The sequence below is a fragment of the Anguilla anguilla genome, chromosome 15 (assembly GCF_013347855.1).
Source record: "Anguilla anguilla isolate fAngAng1 chromosome 15, fAngAng1.pri, whole genome shotgun sequence".
In the NCBI taxonomy this organism is placed as follows: Eukaryota; Metazoa; Chordata; class Actinopteri; order Anguilliformes; family Anguillidae; genus Anguilla; species Anguilla anguilla.
In genome coordinates, this window is record NC_049215.1 from 27,704,736 (window position 1) to 27,727,554 (window position 22,819).

Sequence of the window (22,819 nt, forward strand, 5' to 3'; positions counted from 1 at the left end):
TTTAGTCTGGCAGCACAGCAATAATTTATGCTAGCAACTTATTGCTATCGGCAAGCTCATAAGCATACTTGAGAAGTATTAAATTACCAAGGTATTATGCTAGCACTGTTAATTTAATTTTCCAAAAAAAGAAACATTTAAACAGCTTGAAGTCGTATGTGTTGCAGTTCCAGGGTCCACAAATAGAACCTTAATGCACAGCAGCATGTGGTGCCCATGTTCAGTAAGATATAATTACATCGCATTGCTGCCATTTAACACACGCGCTTATCCAGAGCAACTTATACAGCTTCACCAGGATAGCCATTCATACCGCTATATACGCTATATGCCCAACAGTATGTGGACACCTGAAATCCGACATTTCACCCAAAATTATGGGCATTAATATGGAGTTGGCACCCTGTTAGTTGACAGTCAAATGTTTTATCAACTCTCAAGCTGAGTGGGCAAATTTTCAATAATTCCATGTGGTGTGGGGGTGCTTGCCACATTTCACTGCACCTCTCTCTCGCTCTCATTTTGTTGTTGTTGCATATGTTCTCTCTCTCTCTCTCTCTCTCTCACTCACACACACACACACACACACACTCACTCACACACTCACTCTCTATCACACTTACACACTCACTCTCTCATACACACATTCTCTCATAAACTCACTCTCTCACACACCCACTCACTTTCCTGTCACCTCAGCTCCCTCAGCACCACGGACAGCTGCCACAGCCCACAGCCCACAGCACAGACAGCAAACCAGTGATTGCTCTAATAATTCAGTCTTTAGAAGCCAACCATCAACCATTAACCACGCCGGCAGCAGGCAATTTAGGAGCCATCAGCTACGAAGTGGTACTTACCAGTCAGGGATTCGCCCAAACTCCAAAGCTTACAACTTAAGTTATTTACAAGATCAACCCAGCCATTAAATTTTTATAAAACACTGAAATTTCACCCGTGACTTTCTGTAGGCTTTCTGGGTATAAATGGCCACTAATGCCTCTTAAACCCTCTAAAATGTTCTCCAAGGTAATCATTGCTACAAGCAATTCTGTACTATTTTTATCACAAATAAAGTTCCGGAGGTGTTCTGTGTCTCACGCTGAGGCCCACATGCTGCTGGCAGAAATTACAGACAACAGTGAAACGGTAATATAACCATACTGCAGATATAACAGCAACTCGGCCTGCTAGGCTGATGAACATTCAGACAGCCATCTGGAAAGTTCTACACACGTAGTAGTAGTAGTAGTAGTAGGCCTACCAACGGTTATTTGGGTTCAACAATTAAAATATTTTTTAAAGGCAGATTGATTTTAGGCTTTTGCAAGAACTCTCCCACATGTGGTGGCTTGAAGAGGACCATCATATTATATGGATCATTTACAGCAGCAGCACACCTGAAACAAAAACACTTTTTTTTATCTCATCTTGCTCAGTGCGCACAGCGGGTGGTGGGGTACGGGTGGTCGTAAGAGGCAGGCGCTGCTGCAACACTCTCAGACTTTCATGTAAAATTATAAGAGCTACAGAAGACTGGTCGTTGGGGTTAGAACAGATTTTCAAAAAGTGAAGTGTTGTAAAAACACCATGTGGCCATGCCCTTGGCCTGACATTAGCTGGAGGAACGGCTGGCTCTGAGGAGGAATGGGAAGAAATAGGACCGCAGCCAATTGGCATGAGAAAGCGGAAAAACGATACGATTCCGAGTTTCTCCAACAATATGAGTTGCTCCAACCCTGGACTTATTGTGCAAACAGCAAGAACAACCATCTTGAAGTGAAATTAAAAGTATGCTGTTACAATTACCTTTTTTATGTTGAAACAAACTGTAAAAACACAGTTAACATGACAGCGTAGTCATAAATAAGGAATTCAGGTGAACCATAAAATTACCATTAACTGCGGGGCAAAGTGTTTTTGGGAAAGTTATTCGAGCGCTGTCAGAAACTACACAGTAGCTGAGATCAGGGAACATAAACAACTGTTTTTTTCTTGATGAATCTCTAATCTAATAAAGGTTTCTGTGGGATTGCACCATCTATTGGATGCCTTCTACAGATGAGACTTTGTAATGGATGCACCATATTCCCCAAAAGGGAACTGTCCCACTTTACACCAAGCACAGGATTAAAAAATGCGCCCGCTCTTGATCCTTTAAGATTTATACATATGGTTTCATCTTCCACTGCTTGTATCTCAAATGGATGTCATTAAAAAAAAAACTTCTGAGTGGCATTTATTAAATTACTTTTTGTAGTCATGAAATGGAATTCAAAAATAGTCTCGGATCAGAGCATATAATGTACTGATTGGCTTGCTCATTTCATTTCTCAGCATTAACATTACCTACACACTCATGTTCACAATTTTAGTCAGGTCTAGCCGGGAATATCTCTCTCAACCTGTCTCCATGTATAAAAATGAGATAAAAACAGGGCATTGATATGGACTAATTTAGCAAATAGCTATATGTGCATTAAATACCAATGAAGCCATACATTCCAAAGAAATGGAAGGTGTAGGTGGAAGGCATTCGTTTTGACATTTCAGACACTTTCCTCTTGCTGTCTTCAGTATGATTTAGGCTAGCCTTTTCGAATGACACATGCTTTTGAACCAGGCCACTAGAGAACTCACCTATCAAATACAGAGTCATGATAAACCTCCACTGGCATTTTCGCAGCAATACACTGACATTAAACCCAATAGATTTATTGACATTTGTGATATTTTTTGTTTCTTGTGGGGGGAAAAACCCCCAAGACAAAAATTGGATTTAGGAGTGTTGACACCTTGCTCATTTTCTTTCCTTATTACTGTGTGTGTGTGTGCGTGTGTGTGTGTGTGCACACGTGCATGTGTGTGCGCATGTGTCTGTGTTTGTACGCGTCTTGCATGCATGAGTGTGTGTGCGTGTGTGCGAGTATGTGTCTGTGTTTGTATGCGTCTGGCACGCATGAACGTATGTGTGTGTGTGCTTGTGTGTGTGTGTATCTGTGTGTGTACGCATCTGGCTTGTATGAATGTGTGTGTGTGTGTGTGCACGTGTGCGTGCACCATTTCTCATTAAATCACATGTGTTAGGTAACAGGTAGAGTGAATACAATGTGTTTTCCTTCTGTTCTGCAGACACAGACCTGCAGGAGCTTTAGACTGGCAGAGGCCCGTTTCTCACTGAGGATAGCTTGCGTTTGCCTAGCACACTGTCAGAAGGGACAAAAGCAGCAGAAGCCTGAGGAACACTGGCTGACCTAAACCCACTCAACAGTGGCAGGACAAAGACCAGCGTGACCCAGCACTGATGGCTTCTGGCCATAGCTGGCTAGTGACATAGCCAAGGCTCAACCTTGCACTCTCTAAACTATAGGGCCTAATTTGTGCTTGTGGCTTTACCGGTAAGGTCTGAAAGAAGAACCGTCCATGTTGTGGTGCGGTTAAAATTTGAGAGGTATTGATTTTTTATAAGATGGAACAAAATGGATTAAATTTAGGAGAACTGACAGGCTGCCATTTAACCTCTTCCCCTATGCTGTATGCATGTTGTTTCTGTTCAGTAGTAAAACAGCTGGACTTCACTACACAGCCAATTATAACTCGATACTGATATTTTTACATAAAAGTAGAAATGGTTGATATTATTGCCCTCACCATCTGTGCTATTTTGTTTTTTAAAATGATTTTACTTCAGGTTAGTCACGGCTTCATTTCCATTTTGTGGAAATGATCTCACTTGCATAAGATATACATAAAATATATGTGACACCCTCTGATGTAAAAATTGGGGCCTAGTCTAGATTTATTCTCTACATGTATGAAAAAGCATTGAAATTCTCTTTCAGTCTCTTCTCAATAAACCTTGGAAAGCTTTGTGTATACATGTATCTATACACTCTAACAAACTATTTGAAAAATGCAGTTCCTTTCCTATCCTAGAACTGAACAAACAACACTAACGTGAAGTTACTTAGTAGAACATTGGGTCCTCAAGGATGACAGTATAGTTAAAAATGAATCGTTATAACCCTTTGAAGAGTAGGTTTTTTTGGAATGTTTAAAAAAAAAAAAAATCAGCATTCACCATTGATGTAGTGATTGTTACATCATCATTAGAATGTTTGGTTAAGAACATTCTAATCACATATTTGTGATCTGACACCTTAAAGGGTTAATATATATTTCCCAATCCCATGTTCCATTATTACAAGATTAACAGGTGGATTAAGTGTTCGCTGAACCAAAGCAGACCATTTCCCTCATCTGCTCAGAGGAAACGGTAACAAATGTGGGGCATGAATCAATGGTCCTGGAGAGCAGACAGTAGACCAGGGCTCGTACGACAAGACCGCACTAATCTCCAGCCCTCAGATTGGGCAACCAGTCCGTAGTGACGCATAACCCTGTGGTTGAAGACTTTAACCAGCAACACTAATTGTTTCCTATGACCCTTTGGCCTGGAGTATGGCGCTCGCTCTCACCACTGCAAAAAAAAAATGGCTGCTCTTAGAAAGTGAGCATTGGCTCCAGCAGATACTGGCTCTCAATTTCTGAGCTCCACAGACGTTCTGCCACTGGGCTTCTTCTTCCGATTTCTATTATCCATCCATCATTCCATCCATTTTCTAAACTGCTTATTCCTGGTCAGGATCACCGTGGGGTTGGAGGGGAAGGGGGTCTGGACTCTCTCCCAGCATGCAGTGGGCAAGAGGGAGGAATACACCCTCGACAGGTCACCAATCTATCGCAGGTACAATGGAAGAACAGTGTCAACAATTCCACAAAAATTGATCCCATTCACTGTTGTAGTTCAAAGATAAGCCCCATTGTTTGGTATCAACCCAAGCAGTGTACTGGCATGTACACATAAAAAAAGAACAAGTGCAAGCTGCTTCAAACAGGGCCATGGTGCAGGACTGTCTAGCATTACACGGCATAGGAAACAAGCGACTCGCTCTCCCAGTCCCCCACAGAGCAAGGACTACAGCAAAGCCTGTCTCTGCTGGACGAGCTCCACTGCTACTGGGCACCAGCGCTAAACGCGTAAACAAAATGAACCGTCTCCTAGGGAAAGGCCACAAGAAAACTCATTTTGATGTGTTGCTTAGCAGCATCACCCTAGAGTGCTTGCACCCAGAGTACGGTGTGCAAAAGGCCTCTACAAAGCAATTCAGCAGTTACACTTTTGTCCAAAACCATTGAGTGTGTCATAAAGCCCATTGCCATGTTAGTGTGATCATTACCACTCAGTCTGCATAAGTACATAAAATGGAGCACACATCAAATATAAACCCTACATTTAAACCTATGCAGATATGTATAACGAGTGCAAAAGCAAACTCCAAATAATGCACGTAGGGAAGAATTACATTCATTACCATTAGTAATATAAATCTAAAGAGCTGCAATTACAGATGCACCAAAATGAAATTCCCAAAACAAGATTCATCTTAAAGCCATGACAATCCAAAAACTAAAGCCTTTTAAATGGTCCCTCGAGTCAACTGTTTGTCTCAATGTTTGCAAACCATATAGCATGCATATGAGAGAGAGATAACTCAGAGAGAGGACCAAAGTAAGTAGTGAAATGTGCTATGCAGACACCAGTACTGATGCATTCTACAACACTGGATGACTGAAGGCAATACAGAACAAAAAAGATCAGTTGCAAAATGTTAGCTGTATTTTAACCTTTAAGTATTTTTATTTGCCATATTCTAACACAGACACACACACACACGAAAAAAAAAAAAGCAGCACCCAAGGAGAACTTACCATGCAAAATCAGCCTCAAACTTGAAAGGTAATGAAATCATTATCCTGGATATCTTTCACAGACAGCCACTGAGAATTGGTTATATTTCCTATGTAAAGCCCAGGTAAAAATGCTAGGGGGGGGGGGGGGGGGGGATTGGGTGGGAGGGTCTCTGTTGACAGTAAAGGGGCCTTAACGTCTGCTCAGAGAGAGGTGTCAGTGCCTGTTTATGGAGTGTTCAAACACCCACCTTTAATCTCATACAGTTTACACAGGGCTCAGACCACTGGGTGTCCTCATGAATGGGAGCAGAGAACAGCAGGGAGGAAGATGGCCAGGGACCATAGATTAGGGGTGGGGGCATGGGGTAGATTCCAGAGGGACCATAGAGGGGTGGGGGGGGTAGAGTGCAGAGGGACCATAGAGGGGTGAGTGGGGGCATGGGGTAGAGTGCAGAGGCACCATAGAGGGGTGATTGGGGGCATGGGTGCAGAGGGACCATAGAGGGGTGGTGGGGTAGAGTGCAGAGAGACCACAGAGGGGTGATTGGGGGCATGGGGTAGAGTGCAGAGAGACCATAGAGGGGTGGGGGGGAAGAGTGCAGAGGGACCGTAGAGGGGCGAGTGGGGGCATTGGGTAGAGTGCAGAGAGACCATAGAGGGGTGGGGGGGGGGGGGAGTGCAGAGGGACCGTAGAGGGGCGAGTGGGGGCGGGTGTACTCGGCAGGTCACAACCTCCGGTCCTGTACGGCGATGGCCTGTGGCTGACCCTCACGCTGCGCTTGACCTGAGTCCGGCCCAGCTAAACCACGAGCAGATGGAACCCCAGCGTCTCACTACGAGTCTCTTACAGGCGTGAACTTCATTTTCTTTCAGTTAACAGCTCTCAGTAAATGCCTTTGGTGTCTGTGTTACTTCTGGCTGCACTACTACTACCAAGAACAATGCATCAACTAATGAAGAAACCCAGTAGAGATCAAGAGGGCCTCATAGACTCTATTTAACTATCTCTAAAGGGCTGTCTGCGCAAATGTGTTTTTATGAGAAAAACAATAATAATAATAATAATAATAATAATAATAATAATAATAATAATGGAGAAAAACTTTTGTTTGTTTGTTTTTATATTGTGTGCATTCATATATTATTTATGTGTTAGTTCACTGAATACTTCTATTTAAATATATGCAAATAGAACCATTCACCGCAGCAACTACTCTAAGAAAGCAGCATTATACACCTCAGTATCTAATTAAACTGTGAAACCTACAAAATTCACAGTAATAATTACACTGAGAAACTCACTTTTTACTATTGAAATTACACTCAGAAGCAATCACTATTCACTTTAGTAATTAAACCGCAAAACTAAAATTACTCACAGCAGTAATCGACAAACCAGAAAAATATACACAATGCACAAACAAGCAATACAGCTGTGATTATAAAAAAATCTGTACTATTCACTTCAGTAATAGTAGTAGAAAATCTATGATATTCACCACAGTAAACACACAGAGAAGATGGAACTATTCACTGCAGTGTAGTCTGAAGCATGAATGAATGAACAGATGCAAGCGTACGCATGGATGGAGATAGATGGATGAATAAACGACTCAATGACAGCATAAATGGAGGGTTATGAATAATTGAGCATGCAGATTGCCATGCAATTGCCCCGAAATGGCTGTTGATGCTTTAGTGAAGCCACATCAGTGACAGTGGTAGAACAAAATACATTTCAATTTTCAACGCACTGCTTGTATGACGGAGCGATAAACAAGATGATCATCGGTGGGCATCGCGTCTCCAACCGCAGGACCGAAGGTTTCCTTTCCTTTGAGTACCGGCCGGCAAAGGACTGCGCAAAGTTATTCAAATTATTAATCTGTCCATTAAAAACTGTACTGAAACACAAATGAGTAGCAGCCAGAAATAAGTAACAGGCCAATATCTTTTACATATGTTCTTTAAAACATTTTGACAAGAGAAGACCTTGATGCATTGGTTGGTTTTATATATATGTATAGATAAAAAATCTGTGCATGCTAAAATATAAGAGTATAAGAGTGAGAGACAGATATCCTGTAGATAAAGGACGTCTGACACAAGAGTAAGCAATGAGGCCTCCAACAGGGAGGAAACATTATAGCTGGCGCTAAAGTTCAAGATTAAATTAGGATCATTTAATCTTTAGATAAAACGGTCCAGTCGAATATGACATCATCACAATGTTTAAACAGTACAACTTGGTTCTACCGAAGGTCATTGGAACAGCTACAAAACAGGGTGTCACCCAAACTGTAAGCTTTATATATTGCTTAACTGTACAAATAACAGTACAGTACAGTACATTGCTTTCAATAGCAGGTTTGTTCCTTCTTTCATTAACCTGTAATAATCTGGAAATAGATGAAGCCATTCAGATGTAATTACTGCTCTCAGACAAAAATGTTTTCGCCTGAATCCAGAGTGCTTTCGTGCGCGGTTCCAAAAGTCAGGAAGTCTTTCCACACCCAAGCAAGAGTCAACAGCACGCCTGCAGTCCATCGACTAAGCATGCGCAAAAATAGCGAAGGAGAGCAGCCCTTACTGTACATGGTCCAGTGTGCACATTTACCACACGTGTGCAATAATCTCCGCACGCACAAATCTCCCGTCTGTTGTGGAGTGCAGTGACTGTGTGTTCTTTATGTGCTAAATAAATAGAGCCGGGCTGACTTCAGAGACAGGGCACAGGAGGAGGATGTGAATCTTGGGTGACATTCAAGGTCTCGCTCTCATGTTCAGGAGATCCAATTTCAAAGGCTTGTTGCACTCTTGCACCTTTCTCTCTCTCCCTCTCTCTCTCTCTCTCTCTCTCTCCCACCCTCCCTCTCTCATTCTGGGGATGGCATTTACAGAAAGCCTCTCAGAAATCACTACACAGCACAGATTCAGCTGCCCGAACGTTCATCTCATTATTAAACCATCAGTATCCACAGCTTCTGTAACTTTAATGCTGTATGATTAGGAGGACTCCAACTGCAAACTTGGATATTAAAAATTAATTAGCAGAATCACAGCATCTGTTGGTTTGTTACAGTAGAACACGGCGTCGTGCATGTTCCAAGTCTTCCGGCATGTTTGCAAATGTAATTATGATTCCCGTTTTCCATCAAGTCTATTAACTTAACAAATGTGGTGTATAAATGACATAGACACAATTAGTGAAGGGGAGGGGGTGTCATTTCATGGCATGATGTGTTTACATATATTTTTATCTGACTGAATGACAAAGCATTTAAAGCCTGAGACCGCGATTCTCTTATCAGGGAGTAACTGGAATAATTTAATTTAATAATGATGACTAAGAATGACTAAAAAAATGTGTGGAGAGCTAAATGACTGCAAGCTCTAATGGGCTCGCTGATTCACTTAATCCTCTTTGTGCCTTGAAGCACATAAGGCTTCTACACGAGTGTGCCGCTACCTCTGGACTGCTGCCTTTTTGCTGATAGTTCCCATGTCTGGCTGCATTTTTTCTATCTCTCTCCCTCTCCCTCTCTCACTCTCTGCTGTTGTCCAATTCTCAGCCTGACTTGGCTTTCTTTCCCTCTCTTGTTCTTCTCTACATCTCAGTCTGATTTGGCTCTTTCTCTCTCTCCTGTTCTTCTCTCCATCTCAGTCTGATTTGGCTCTCTTTTTCTCTTTCGTTTTATCTTTCTCTCTCCTGTTCTTCTCTACATCTGTCTGAATTGGCTCTCTTTCTTTTGCTTTCTCTTTCTTCCTCTCCTGTTCTTCTCTACATCTCAGTCTGATTTGGCACTCTCTCTTTCTCTCTCTCCCTCTCCTGTTCTTCACTACATCTCAGTCTGATTTGGCTCTTTCTCTCTCTTGTTCTTCTCTACATCTCAGTCTGATTTCTCTCTCTCTCTTTCTCTTTCTCTCCTGTTCTCTGCATCTCAACCTGATTTGGCTCTCTGTCTCTCCTCTACAACATCTGTCTTGGCTTTCTGGCACCTGTGACCGAGTGAGGGGCTATCTAGACGATGGCACTCGATGGTAGTCCACACACCTCCCAGTCATCTCCAATAATACAATAATACAAAGATGTTTCTCAAACTTTAGGAAAGATCCTAACTCACGTGCCACATGTTTTCTTTTTGACCATTTTCAAATATTTCAAATATAAAAGGTGATAATAAGCATCAACGCATTTTAGAATGTCCCTTTACAACCACGGGCATTAATCATAATGGTTGACTACATATATTTGTAATGTTTCCAAGTAGCAGCTCCTTGGTCAGCCTCCTCCTTTCAGATGAGATTGTTTTTCAGTCTTCTGCTCTAAGCATTTCTAGGCACATACCATCCACTCTGGGATCCTTTGCAATTCAACTAGGCTGCTATAGCAACCCTATAGCAACTGCTTTCTTTTTCCCCAGTGATGGGTCCAAGTCATGAATGTCTGGATGTTCTCCTTGTGTGAATTCTGCCGCCGGGATTGTGTTTTGCAACTGCTCTTTCCACCTTTCTTTTTTCCCCCTTTCATCTGTTATCCATCTTCCCTCCTGGTTTTCCATGAGCCGCTTGCAACATCGCACATTTCTTCCTTTCTTCCTTCGCTTTTCACTCAGATTAAACATACAATGAACACTAAGACATGTCTACATTCCTTCTTCTGTGTCACCCGGGAGACCCATTGTTTCTCGACCATGGAAATGACCCAAATATATCCTCCTATTAAGATCCTCCATAGCTTTTTTGAGCATGTAGTCATTTTAGCTTCATCAAGTCAGATAGAAAAAAAAACTGTTGATTGGGTGATGCAATACCCTGCTAGATTATGCAACCAAAAATGGCCTAAACACAACAGTTTCTTTTGTTCCAAGGTAGTGCTTCAAAGCCCTTCACAGCTGTGTGGTACTCTTCCCACCATTTACCTTGAATGATCAGGACTGATTTTAGTCTTCCTTTGGGCTCTCATATCCTCCCAAAGACTGACGATGACATCAATGGATCCTATGATGACAGAGAGCTTTGTCACCTTAAATTCTAAAAATGTGCAAATTAGCTTGTTCACTGGCTTCCATCTGAGTAGCATTTTGCACTGGCAATGCTGATCACTAGCCCACTTACTGTATTGGTTGTCTTGCTTTTCTGGCCTGACAGAATGAAATCCTCTTTGTTAACTTCCTCTGCTCTATGTCTATCCACTTTTTAATGTAATCTGTATTTGAAAATTGCAATGCTTTTGTGAGACATCCAGTTTTGTGTTCTGATGTTCTGATGATCCAGAAACCGTTTTCATTCTGGGTGTCAGGTCAGGGCGTAACATCAGCTCACTCCTCATCTATCTTACAACAGACCGGCACTTCCTCGAGAAAAATTATTTTTCATACAAGTTTCCCAGACAATTCAGGTTTCAGCAGGTGTGGATTACTGTCCCTGGTGAAAAGTTCAGGCCCAGAGGGTGGATTTGAACCATTAGACCACCGGTGTCAAACTGAATCCCAAGCGGGCTGCAGTGTCTGTAGGTGTTTTTGGCCAGTGGTGGGCACCTGTGCCAGTGTGCACCATGCTTAAGAACCAAGGCTACAGTTGGACTGCTGGAGGCATTTTTTCTCTCACTCTTCCTCTTACATAGCCGTACCTTTTTGTTTTTCGCTAACCCAAGGTTATCTTTTTCTGTTTTTATTTTTATTTATTTTTTTATGCATCCATATACTTTTATCGGTACAAACTAACATGCACTTAGCCGTAAGCATCCGGCCATTCATACAGTTGGTAATACAATTCTAGCCTTAATACATTGCTTTTTGTTATTCTTTAAAGTGGTGTTATGATGTACGAGCAGTCATAACACTCACAGTCTCATGCCATGACATTAAGTGCGGCACTGTCGGAAATAACTACTTGATGCATAACTTCGCCATTATGGAAGAGACAGGGAACATATATTGTAGAATTTACAGTCACATTTTTCACGGGAAACGGTAAGTTTCAGATACTACAGACATGACGGGGGACTCTGCAAGTCGAACACAGTATGAAGTGGAGCCAGTAATATAATTTAGCCCAGTAATTTGTTTCGCACTTTCTTGGAAACACTACTTAGTGATTTACTGTAAGTTAGAGCCATTTTTAACAGTGAGTTCCAGCCATCTCTGTCAAATCTCTCTCTTGCCAGTGTGGGAAGAAAATCCATTGCACAGCCAGGCTTAAAATATTAATCTACACATACGCCTCACACCTTTACCTTTATGTTTTTTCCATTTGCGGATGGAAGTTGCACTTCTACTGTGAATAAAAAGGTTTGAGACGGAGATGCTGATTGAATTTGACAGATTTTGGTGTTTCTTTTTTTTGTCAGTTTTCTGACGAAAATGCATTTCATTTCGCTTTGTTTAGTTTTGTGGTGGGTTTTTTTTTTTTCAATGTTTCTTTTTTTTCTTTTTAAATAAATGTGCACACCAGTTTCGCTCATTATAAATATGTGCAATTTACTGAACTGTAAAGAGGAAGCTGCTGAAGCTGAATCAAGGAAAGGAGACAGACCCTGCCCAATCAGCTGATGGAAGCACTGTAAGCCAGGTGCGTAATTGGCTCTTGCACAACAGAAGTGCCTGCTTTTTGTTTTTCTTTATTACAGTAACCCTGCAAAGCACACAAACACACACACACACACACAGACACACAATGACTCACTCCTTTTCAGGCTAGCTTTTTGCAATCATTTTAGGACAGTTGAGAAAGCTATGGACATGCAAAGGACATGGCCTCAGTTAGCTAACGCTAACAAAGTAGAAATTGTTCACTCCAACCATCTGACCTCCGTGAATACCAACTATGTGAAGTCAGCTCATGGTATCCAAAGACAATATGAGGCCTTATGACCGGAAACTGCCCATGTCTATTCAACACCGTGACTGCAAATTCTACAAATACGCTAATAAATGCAATAAATACCATTAGCCTACATTTTATGCAAGAGAAAACAGTAACAAATTGTGTATCAAGTTTGGATAAAATTTGTAAAATCACACTTTACAAATAAAGGAAAAGCTATGATTTTGGCAATTTCGCTAGTCACACAAGAGTGGCAAATACGGATAAGGAGTAGACTTTTCATACTTTCTTCTCTGCATTTTTTGGCAAATATTGTGCACTGTCGGGGAAGAAGGATAATACAATGCAGCAATTATCCTGCCAGGTCAGGAAGGCCTTGAGATTTTCCATGTCAAGCCAGCTCAGACTGGGTCTGACACAGTATCCTCGGGCTCTGGATTTTTGAGTCAAGACAAAAATTTGTACCCAATCAAAATTCCCCTAGCCAAATCTTCGTCACTAGCACAGAACTCGCTGACGTAAAAGAATAAATATTTCAGAAAGAAAGAAACAGACATGCACCTCTTACCCTATATGCATGGTAAATATAAGGAGTGTGTCAATGAGCTACTATGATTGACAGCTCTCTACGGGTTCCACCTGAACTTATATGAAGGCAGGTGCTTCTGAAAAGCCCACAAGAGGGTAATTTTGTCCAATATTATTTTTATCTTTTCTCATAAAGTGGTCACTGCATGCTGTTTTATGAGGGCTCTGAAGGGGAGGGTCAGTTTGATTTATTGTCACTTGAAGTGCAAAACAGCATCCAAGGACTGCAGTTCACACTGTTCCTACTGTACTGTTGAATCCATAATATTCAGAGAGAGATGCTTAATAAAAGCCCAGCACCGTGGGAATGAATTACTGATTGATTCATACTGGCTGTGGGCGTGTCAGCATATATTACTGTTGTAAACCTAAATTGTTTAGTGAATCGCATGCATGCACACATACTAAACATACACATATGCACCTACATACATACACACACACACACACAAATGCACAAGCGCACATACAAGCACATGCACACATGCGCGCACACACAGCAATGGCATACAAGCACACATACAAACACATGCACAAGTATGCACATACAAACAAAGACACACAAGTACACATACAAGCACACGCACACACGCACACACGCACACACGCACACACACCCACGCACACACACACACACACACACACACACACACACACACACACACACACAGATAACCATAAGGGAAGTACAGGATGTGATCACCTCACATTGTTCAGTACACTCTCCATTGTACCCTTTTCTCCTTCCATCACCCGAAATGACACAAAATATGTTTTCCTTCTGAACGGGCAGCGGTAAATTTCACACCAGATTGATGTCACCGAAGCTGGATCTGTTCTGATGCGCCCGTTCACTCTGCACAAGCCACAACAGGCTTTTATCCTCTCAGCGTTGGCATACAAAAACCTTCTGATTCTCTTTCAAAGTATTCAAAGTATTTTCATCAGCTCAACAGAGAGACGGTTTATTTAGCAAACATAAGCAGCTTCCCGTGGCTTCCTTCAGAAGCATTTTAAAAATGACACTGAATGAAACAAAATGAGAGACGAGGATTAATTAACTTCATTAACTTCACCGCACGAGGGGAAAAAAAATTCAGTTCTGTTCTGGATGAAACACTCCGACACAGAAGCGATTATATGCAAAACATGTGTAGCTATTTCGCTATTTCATTCTGAACGTCAATATTGTGCACAAACGTGATGCGAAATCCTGCTCAGGGCACATGATAAGCAGCTTAGCTGACTTCGGCAGCAACAGGTAATGTCACGCAAGCACAGATTATGTCAAGATCACTTAGGTTACGGGAAAGTAAAAGGTTGTATTAAGCCGCAGTCAAAGACCCTTAATCAGACAGTTAATGGAACACCAGTGGTGTGACTGCAGAGGGTGGACAAACGGGAAGTAACGATCGCTTCAGCTCTGCGATTTGGGATGCACGTTTTGCCATCAAAGCCTGTCGTACGAACAGAAGCATTTCGCCCAGGTCAGTTCGCACAGCACAGGCACCGGCCTGGAGGAATGTGCCCGTAAAATATTGATGCTGCTCCGAAAAGCGGCTTGTTACGGACGTGTCTGAGGGTGGACACCTTTCCCACCAAAAACCGAGCAGCTCTGACAATGCGTTCAAGGCAGAAAACACCCTTTTCCTGTGGTACAGAAAGGGCTTCTCTAATTAAAGGCCACCGCGTCCCTGCACTAAAACACTCTGCCGTGGACATGTCAGTCGTCTGTGGGCGAAGGCCTCGGTGATACACTGTATCCCTCGCCCTGAAACACAGATCATCAGCCACACATCCAACGTACCCACGCGCGAAGTCCGGTTTGGCGAGTTATTCCTCTTCTCCCCGGACGTGCAAGCGTTAACAACCGTAATTAACAATGGATCGTTTTACATGGAACCGTTGACCCGGAGGTTAATCATCCAAAGCCCGGGAGAGTCACGGCCGCCGTGCCCCCAGCATGATCAGCTTCGCTGGGGTGGCTCCAGGTGGGGTCCGGTGGAGAGCGAATGCGCTCGGGCGCAGGGGTAATGGCACACTTTCTGCATCTAAAATTCGCACCGTGGAATGTCAGAACTCGGCTGTGAAGTTCATCCGCCATTTCACGCGACGACTTCCTCAGAACCAGCTCGCCGTATAACTACAGATGTATGATTTGCACGTGGACGCTTCTGAAATGCAGTCTTTTTTTAAAGGTCACATATTTTAGTCCCTCCAAGATTTCGAGTCTTTTGTGATTGTTGCGATCAAAAATGCTTGATTTTGCAGCGGGCTTTCTCACAAATTGCGATGCAATTTGCGAAGTTTTATGTGATTTTTTTGCGGGAAAATTGCAGGAATTGGAAAAAATTGCAAGTCGTGGAACGAAAGTGAAAAAACCAAGTGCAATCTCTTACAACTGTAAGGTTGTATAAAACTCATGTAATTCAACACATACTGTATGCACAAAAACCAAGTGCAATCTCTTACAACTGTAAGGAACCGTCTGCCAACAAAGATATTGTTTCATCAGAGAACAAATTTATTCACAAAATGGATCACCATTTAACATTATTGAAGACTCCTGTGGCAGATAAGTACTTATGATTACTTTCCCTAACCATTTTGTCATGAATTTCATTATGACCGCAGCCCCTACAGACGCATTTTGCTACGTATTTTTTATATGCGTTAATGCATATGTGGCTCTTTATACGGCTCTGGATTTGGACATTTAATGCAGAGAAATCGCGGGAATTTAGCAAAATTGAAAGCCCCCGCAAATATTGCAGAGTTTGGATTTGAATTTGCATTAATTATTGCGATCGCGATTTCCTGGAGAGACTAATATCTCTGCTCAGCATGGATGAATTTCAATGAAGGGCCGTGAAAACCTACAAAATGTAGAGCAAAAGGTGTTGTTTGAATTGTAAAAATACCATGTGCAGAATGCAAAATGCGCTCCTGTTTTAGCAGCTGGGGCGTCTGTGTTTACACAGGGAGGCACCTGTGTGCTCTCAAGTGTAAAGGAACAATAAAAAAGTGACAGAGCGGTGTCATTTAATTAGTGTAATTCAGATCCGGTCTTCGCTCCAAAAGCACAATAACATTTTCCGCTGGTATTGCTTTTGTTTTTGTTTGTTTTTTTTAAGGTACATTTGATGGCAAGGATTTGCCCTGCGTGATTGTTGTATAAGGTTTGTGGATAGTGGCGTTCTTGTTTCAGGCGGAAAAGCCCTGATTTGAAAACAATGCACCTGCTGTAAGCATTGTAAATGTTCAAAAGTGCTGAACACTATGGGATGATCAGAGGTGGTAATGAGCAAAAGCCAGAATAAGGGCGGCAGTGTAGTATAATGGGTAAGGGGGGGGTCTTGTAAGTCCTAAAGGTCACAGATTCGATTCCCAGGTAGAACACTGCCATTGTACCTTTGAGCAAGGTACTTAACCTGCATTGCTTCAGTATATATCCAGTTGTTTAAATGGATATTATGTAAAAAGTTTCTCTGGATAAGCGTCTGCTAAATACCTCTAATGTAATAAGATATATTAGATATATTAGAATGGGGTGTAGACATGCTATCATAGCATTCTCCATCATGCAGGCTACAGCCCTCAAATCTGCTGGCAAGATTTTCTTTCTTATTTCTACCTGGTTGCATTAATCTCTTACTTCGGTAAAACCAAATTAAGGAGAGCCATGCAAAGAATGATGGGACAGCCCCAGGGTCAGTCAACTCCTCGCTAATTCCAGGTTATCCAAAAGCAAGGCATCATTCCTCCGTCTCTCTCACGGAAAAAAAGGAGATGAGTGTATACAAACTCCCCATTTACCCCTCTCCTGATTTTAATCCCTGGATTACGACAGAGAAAGTGCGGCATATTCTCCAAAGCGGCTTTTCTGCTGCAGAGGGTCGATTTCAGCGAGGAGGCTGGTGATATGGGCTTTATTTGGCGACAGCCTTCTGACCGGACTTGGAGCCAGGGCGGCAGAGAAAATGCTACGAAATGCTTTTTAAATTAATTTTTTAACGGCAAATCGTCTGTAACTTATTTAAAAATAAATAATAAAAAAACTGGAAAGGCTGGGGGTGGCGATTCAGCAGATAAATTGGGCCTGACACCACCCCCCACCCAATTCTCAAGACTCTAGAGGTACGAGAAAAGGGGGGACAGAATGAGACTAGCAGAAACCACAAGATGGTGACCACAAGCGAGATCTGCAGCTAGTGATCCTTCCCTCTCTGGCAGTTCATTCACAGCTGAGTGAGATGGACAGTTAAATCTGCCCCGTCCCCCTCCCCTCCACCCACAAGATTAGGTTTTTTATACATGCTCGGCATTCAAAAGAAAGCACTTTCCCATCACTCCAGAGTAGCGTTGACATCCCTCATGCATTAAACATCTCTGTTTATTTCCATTAGAGAGCTCAATGGCGGAGGAATCACTAAACCTTCTGTGTGGTGACAGGGCAGGTACAAACACACATCACCGTTGCTAAGGTGCATTAGCCGCCTGCATTCATCTCCTTAAGGAATGCAGTACTGACAACACTCAGTCAAGGAAACAAATCATTTGTAATATTAAGTCTAATATTACATGCTAAATGTACACCCTTTCTGAAGAGCATTTCCCCTTCACTGAAATAATTACAGGGAGCCATTTAGAGCAGCATCTGCACTTAGTTGCTAAGCACAACATGTTTTGTTCCTTCATTTCCTGCTCAGAAAGAATACACTTCATACAGAACAATTACTTTGTTTTGGGTACGATGTATGGGGAGGCATCAGGAACGTACGTCGAAATGCGATTCCCCAGTCACGCTGCAGCCACCCATTACCAAACTCTTCACCGTAAACGTGCATGAAGACTAATAAAACACGTCACGATAACTCACAATTGCTTCTTGGAATCTTACAATAATTTACGAGCACCGTGTGAAATTCTTAAATGCTCTTGGGATCACAATTCACAGCTCGTTATCCTTTCTCTTTTTTTTGTAGTTCAAAACCAACAGTTGTTAATTTGTTCACTTCTCCAGATAATTTTTACAGTGATACGGAGTGATTAAAGTTTCAGAAGTGTGCTCAGGCCAGGAGAAAGCGGTGCCATAACGATGTTTACGTTCAAGTTCACGGCGTGATGAAAAACTACGAAAAAATTCTCACACTAATGAGTGCAGCCAAGCTCATGATCTGACAGTACATAATCTAGCAATGTATCAAACATGAGTTCACTTTAAAAAGAAGCGTAACGTTTAAAAAGATCCCTCATTGTCCCTATATCGTCTGCACTTTAGTGAGCTGCAATCGCTATGCGTGACACAGCATAGCGCACTGTAGAAACAAATGTTCCCTGACAATTCCGTCTGGGCAAAATAAAGAACAAGCCACTTCCGTTCTGTCACCTCCGCAAACCGTTTCATTTGTTACGCATTTGTTCCCCTCATTGACAGAAGCCAGAACAAAGTCACTTTGTCTGGATTTATTTCTTTATTTGGTGTGACTGACACAGAAACACAAGAAGAGAGGGAACAGAAAAGCAAAGCACAAAGCCATTAACACATGAAAAACAAAAGAGATGGGAAACTGTGTTTCAGCCAATGGGGGGAGGGGGGGGAAGAAAACCGCTGGCGAGCGCTTTCAGCGTTACGGAAATATTTCTGATGTCAGCTGCGCACTTTTATTTTGTATTCTATATTTTCTGCTGTGTTTTTGACATGATTATAGAAATATCACAGTACCCAAACCAGGCATTGATCTCAATTGGTTTCTCCAAGAGTTCGACTTAATTAGCTCCTTTCCTCCCATTGTTAATTCATCCCTTTTCATTCCCATGGAAACATAACTCTTTACAAGCAGAATTAAATACCAAATTCACAACACCACTGATTTTGAGAGAGTAAGAGACCCTTACTCTCTCAATGGGGGGTGGGGGGGGTAGATTTTGGGACCTCTGCCATTTTGTCACACAATGGAACGATTTCTGATTACACAAGAATCTTTCTTCAGCATACCCACATAAAACAAATTCCGTTAATGCCTTTACGTGAGTTCGTTTTCACGCATTAGTGTACATTCGAGGGGGCAGAAGAGGAGGTCGACGGAGAAATGTACCTTGCTTGAGCCCTTATTAAATGTGTACGATTACAATTAAGGCTAATGCAATAAACCTAAGGTAGAAGTCATTAGTTTCCGAGCTCCTGCAGAGAGCATGAAATAAAATCAGTTCCACATCTGAATGAGAAAACCAATTAAAACCAACAATAATGAACTTCTTTTTTTTTTTTTTTTTTGCAATTAAAGCAAAGCGCTTTATTTTCCTTGAGATGCACAAACCTGCACGCCAGCCCCTGCTGCTCTTAATCCATTCCCCAGCTTTGAGGCCAGTTTTCCAGGCTCATCCCTAACAAAAGCTTATTAACCATTAAGCCAGCCCACTGACTTCATTATCACTCTGCAGCACCTCTAAATTCACTGAAGTAACCCTTTATACTGGCAATCTGTTTCTATAATCCCTCTCTCTACCCACTCTAAATGAGTGTGTGTTCTAAAAATAATTTCCCTTCTATATTTATTTTATTTAATTATTTTATTTGACAGGGACAATAGACATTGGTCAACATCACTGTTATGTGATGTAAACACACCAGATTTAGCCAAATGGCTCATTTCCATCTGTTTTCCCTAGGGCAGGCTGATGTTAACACACTGACAACAACACAGACTAGACAACAAGCCACAATACAACAATAAAAGCACATAAAACCAGGCACACACAGTCTGCAAGCAGGCAAAGGAAACACAGAAGCAGACACATGCAAAGAAACCAATGGATCACATAATGCAAGCGTATACAGCACAAAACAGGCTCATATAAAGGGTAGATTTGATTTGACAGCACATACCAGGGCATGTTCTCTGAAACACATGATGTCAACCACTCCTCCTCAGGCAAGTTCTGCAATCACTAACTAGTTATGCCCCAAAAAACTAACTCACCAAACTAACTAGTTTGCGAAGAAGAAGAGAAAAAAAAGACTGCTTTTAATTGATAGTCAAAATTAAGAACCAATATAGATCAAATCCCAGCTATTATGTGGTTGACCAATTAACCAAAGTATAAAAGGATGTCCCGCAGGCTGTAATCCCCCCTCCCTCCAGGCTATGTTATGGTTAAAGTGAGCCCTACCCTGCAGGGCGCAAAACCAAACCACACACTAGAACAGGCCTGAACAGATCCACCCAGTGGTGGCACTTTGCCAGCCAATGCCAAACTATAACTGACTTCAAGACACCCAATAGTACGCATTGGCTAACTGTTTACTGCCTTTAAGCGGCTTTGGGCGTGACCGACCCAAGTCCTAAGAAGGTCCTTGGGTGTATTTAAAATTAGGCGCAGCTGAACTCACATCAGTTCACAAAAATGAATCAATTTATTGATTGAACCACTTTCAACAGCGCAAGGACACTTCTGATATCTGCCTCCTCTCCATCTTTATCTCACTGACACACACACACACACACACACACACACATATAGCCTACATTACGTTAAAAATAGATGAGTAGACAAAAAGTAGTCGAAAGGGTCCTATATTATTAAATACAAGAAGAAGAAAAAACTAAAGCTAAGATATTTCAGAAACTTTACAGCACCTGGGAGCAGAAAAGATAAAAAAAAGAAGATTAGGCTTGTCAGGGTCACAGAGGATTTTACATGATTTGGCAAAGCTGCCAGCTTTGCTGCTGTCATTTTCAGAAACGGCGAAGGACACACATGAGTGCCACCACTCAGAGAATTACTGCTGAGGGAGAGAGAGAGAGCTGGGGAGAGGGGAGGCTGAGAGAGACAGAAAGAGGGAGAGAGGAGAGGAGAGGCAGAGAGAGAGAGAGAGAGAGAGAGAGAGAGAGAGAGAGAGAGAAAGGATAGTTTAATCATGAATTGCTTTCATAATATTTTGTATATAAAGTCATGCCAATAAAGCACTATTTAATTTGAATTTAAAGAGATAAAAAGAAAGAGGAGAGAGAGAGAGAGAGAGAGAAAAAAAAAGACAGAAAGAGAGGGGGGGAAGTAAGTTAGAGAGAGGACTGAAGGAATTATCTGAGATGAAGGTGTAAGGAAGTGGGAGCAGAACTATGTATCTGGAGTGGAAATTTCCAAAGTTTTCTAGAGCCCCGCTTTTCAGAGGCAGATCTTTGACAGTGACAGTGTCTGACAGCTCTCTTTAGAGGCATTTTCGGCTGGTCTCTCCCAGCTTGGAACGCACACAATCATGTAAAGCCTGCATGACCTTTCATTGAACCAAATAGACTATTGTGGCACTACGTTAGGGGGCTTAGCTCTGTTGGCAGAGGGGCAACCGTGCCTGCTGGTCTCATTACATAAGTGCCTTTGTGGAAGCCACAATGAGATTAAAGCGTCATCTCACGCTAGAACAGCCACATGCTTATCACCTCACTCCCTAAATGCGGAGAAAAAAAAAACATCTTAACCATGGCCAAGGAACCTTTAAGGCAATCAACAGAATTGCTTGGAAAGAGTTCAAAAGACTTTTCTCTTCAATGGAATGTAGTGCCTCTTCAGTAAAGCCCTGAAAGAGGGTGCTAGTGTGCTAGTGTGACCTTTAGGTTGCTGTTATGCGTGGGACACAGTCTGTGGCTGTGTATAGACTTGGCACTCAGCCCATGCCTGGGCCACACACAGCCTGAGTCAGCCCAGGGCCCACCTGCTCCAGCAGGGCTGCCCTCGTCAGGAAACATCCAGGCTCCTGCAGTGGCCTTCTCCCCATCCTTAGGAAGACAATTAATCAGGAAATGAATGCTCAGGGTCCTTTTATCCTCAGCCTCACGCAGGTATCAGAGAGCCCTCCTGACATCATATGTTTAAAATGTCGCTGCAGCTAGGGCTGGGCGATATACTGCAATGACAATCATCGACTGTGATTATGATTACCGTCACCATGTGGTGCCTTGCCTTTCTTTTAGCCTTTTTTCTTTAATTATACCTGATGCGGCAGTAAGCATCCAAACTTCAGAGGCCCACTGGGGAAAAAACCACAGTTACTGATAAGACAGCCAATCAGCAGCGAGGCCCTGCAGCTTCCATGTAATTCACAAAAGCACATCCCATGATCACACTGAAGCAGTATGATCTTACTGCAGATTGGCACTCTCTGAAGTTTGGATGTTAACTACCATTATAATTAAAGAAATGGAGACGAAACGATGCACCACGCAGTGGTGATGATCGTTACTGCATTCAGTAATTATCGTTGCAGTATATCAGCTAGCCCAAGCTCCCGTAATACAAGAACAAAGAGGCATGGTAGCTGGGGAGAGGGAGGCCCAAACTGCTGAACAGAATGAGCACTGTCAATTAGGGGTGTACAGAGACAACACTATCTGTATCTGGACAGCCCTTCATGATTTGGGCTTAGGTTTTGGGCCCCTTAGTTCCAGTGAAGGCAAAGCTTGATGCTACAGCATACAATCACACTCTAGACAATTCTGTGCTTTTCCAACCATTTGGGGAAGGCCCTTTCCCATTTCAGCAAGACAGTGCCCCCGGGCACACAGCGAGGTCCATATAGAAATGGTTTTGTTGAGAACAGTATGGAAGAACTTGACTGGCCTGCACAGAGCCCTGACCTCAACCCCATCCA

At 42.4% G+C, this 22,819-nt stretch overlaps 1 protein-coding gene across 10 annotated transcripts in view; it reads right to left on the reverse strand.

Annotated features, from left to right (window-relative positions):
- The window catches only part of LOC118214236 (neural cell adhesion molecule 2-like), a 483,289-nt gene that overhangs the window by 152,048 nt on the left and 308,422 nt on the right, over positions 1-22,819 (reverse strand). Inside the window, exon 1 of one of the 10 annotated variants that reach the window (XM_035394024.1) lies at positions 8,345-8,366. The exons of the other annotated variants lie outside the window; for them this stretch is intronic. Coding sequence (XP_035249915.1) covers positions 8,345-8,351 — 7 coding nt within the window. The 5' untranslated portion in view covers positions 8,352-8,366. Of the gene's footprint in view, positions 1-8,344; positions 8,367-22,819 lie in introns of those variants that run through there. 10 annotated transcript variants of the gene reach the window in all.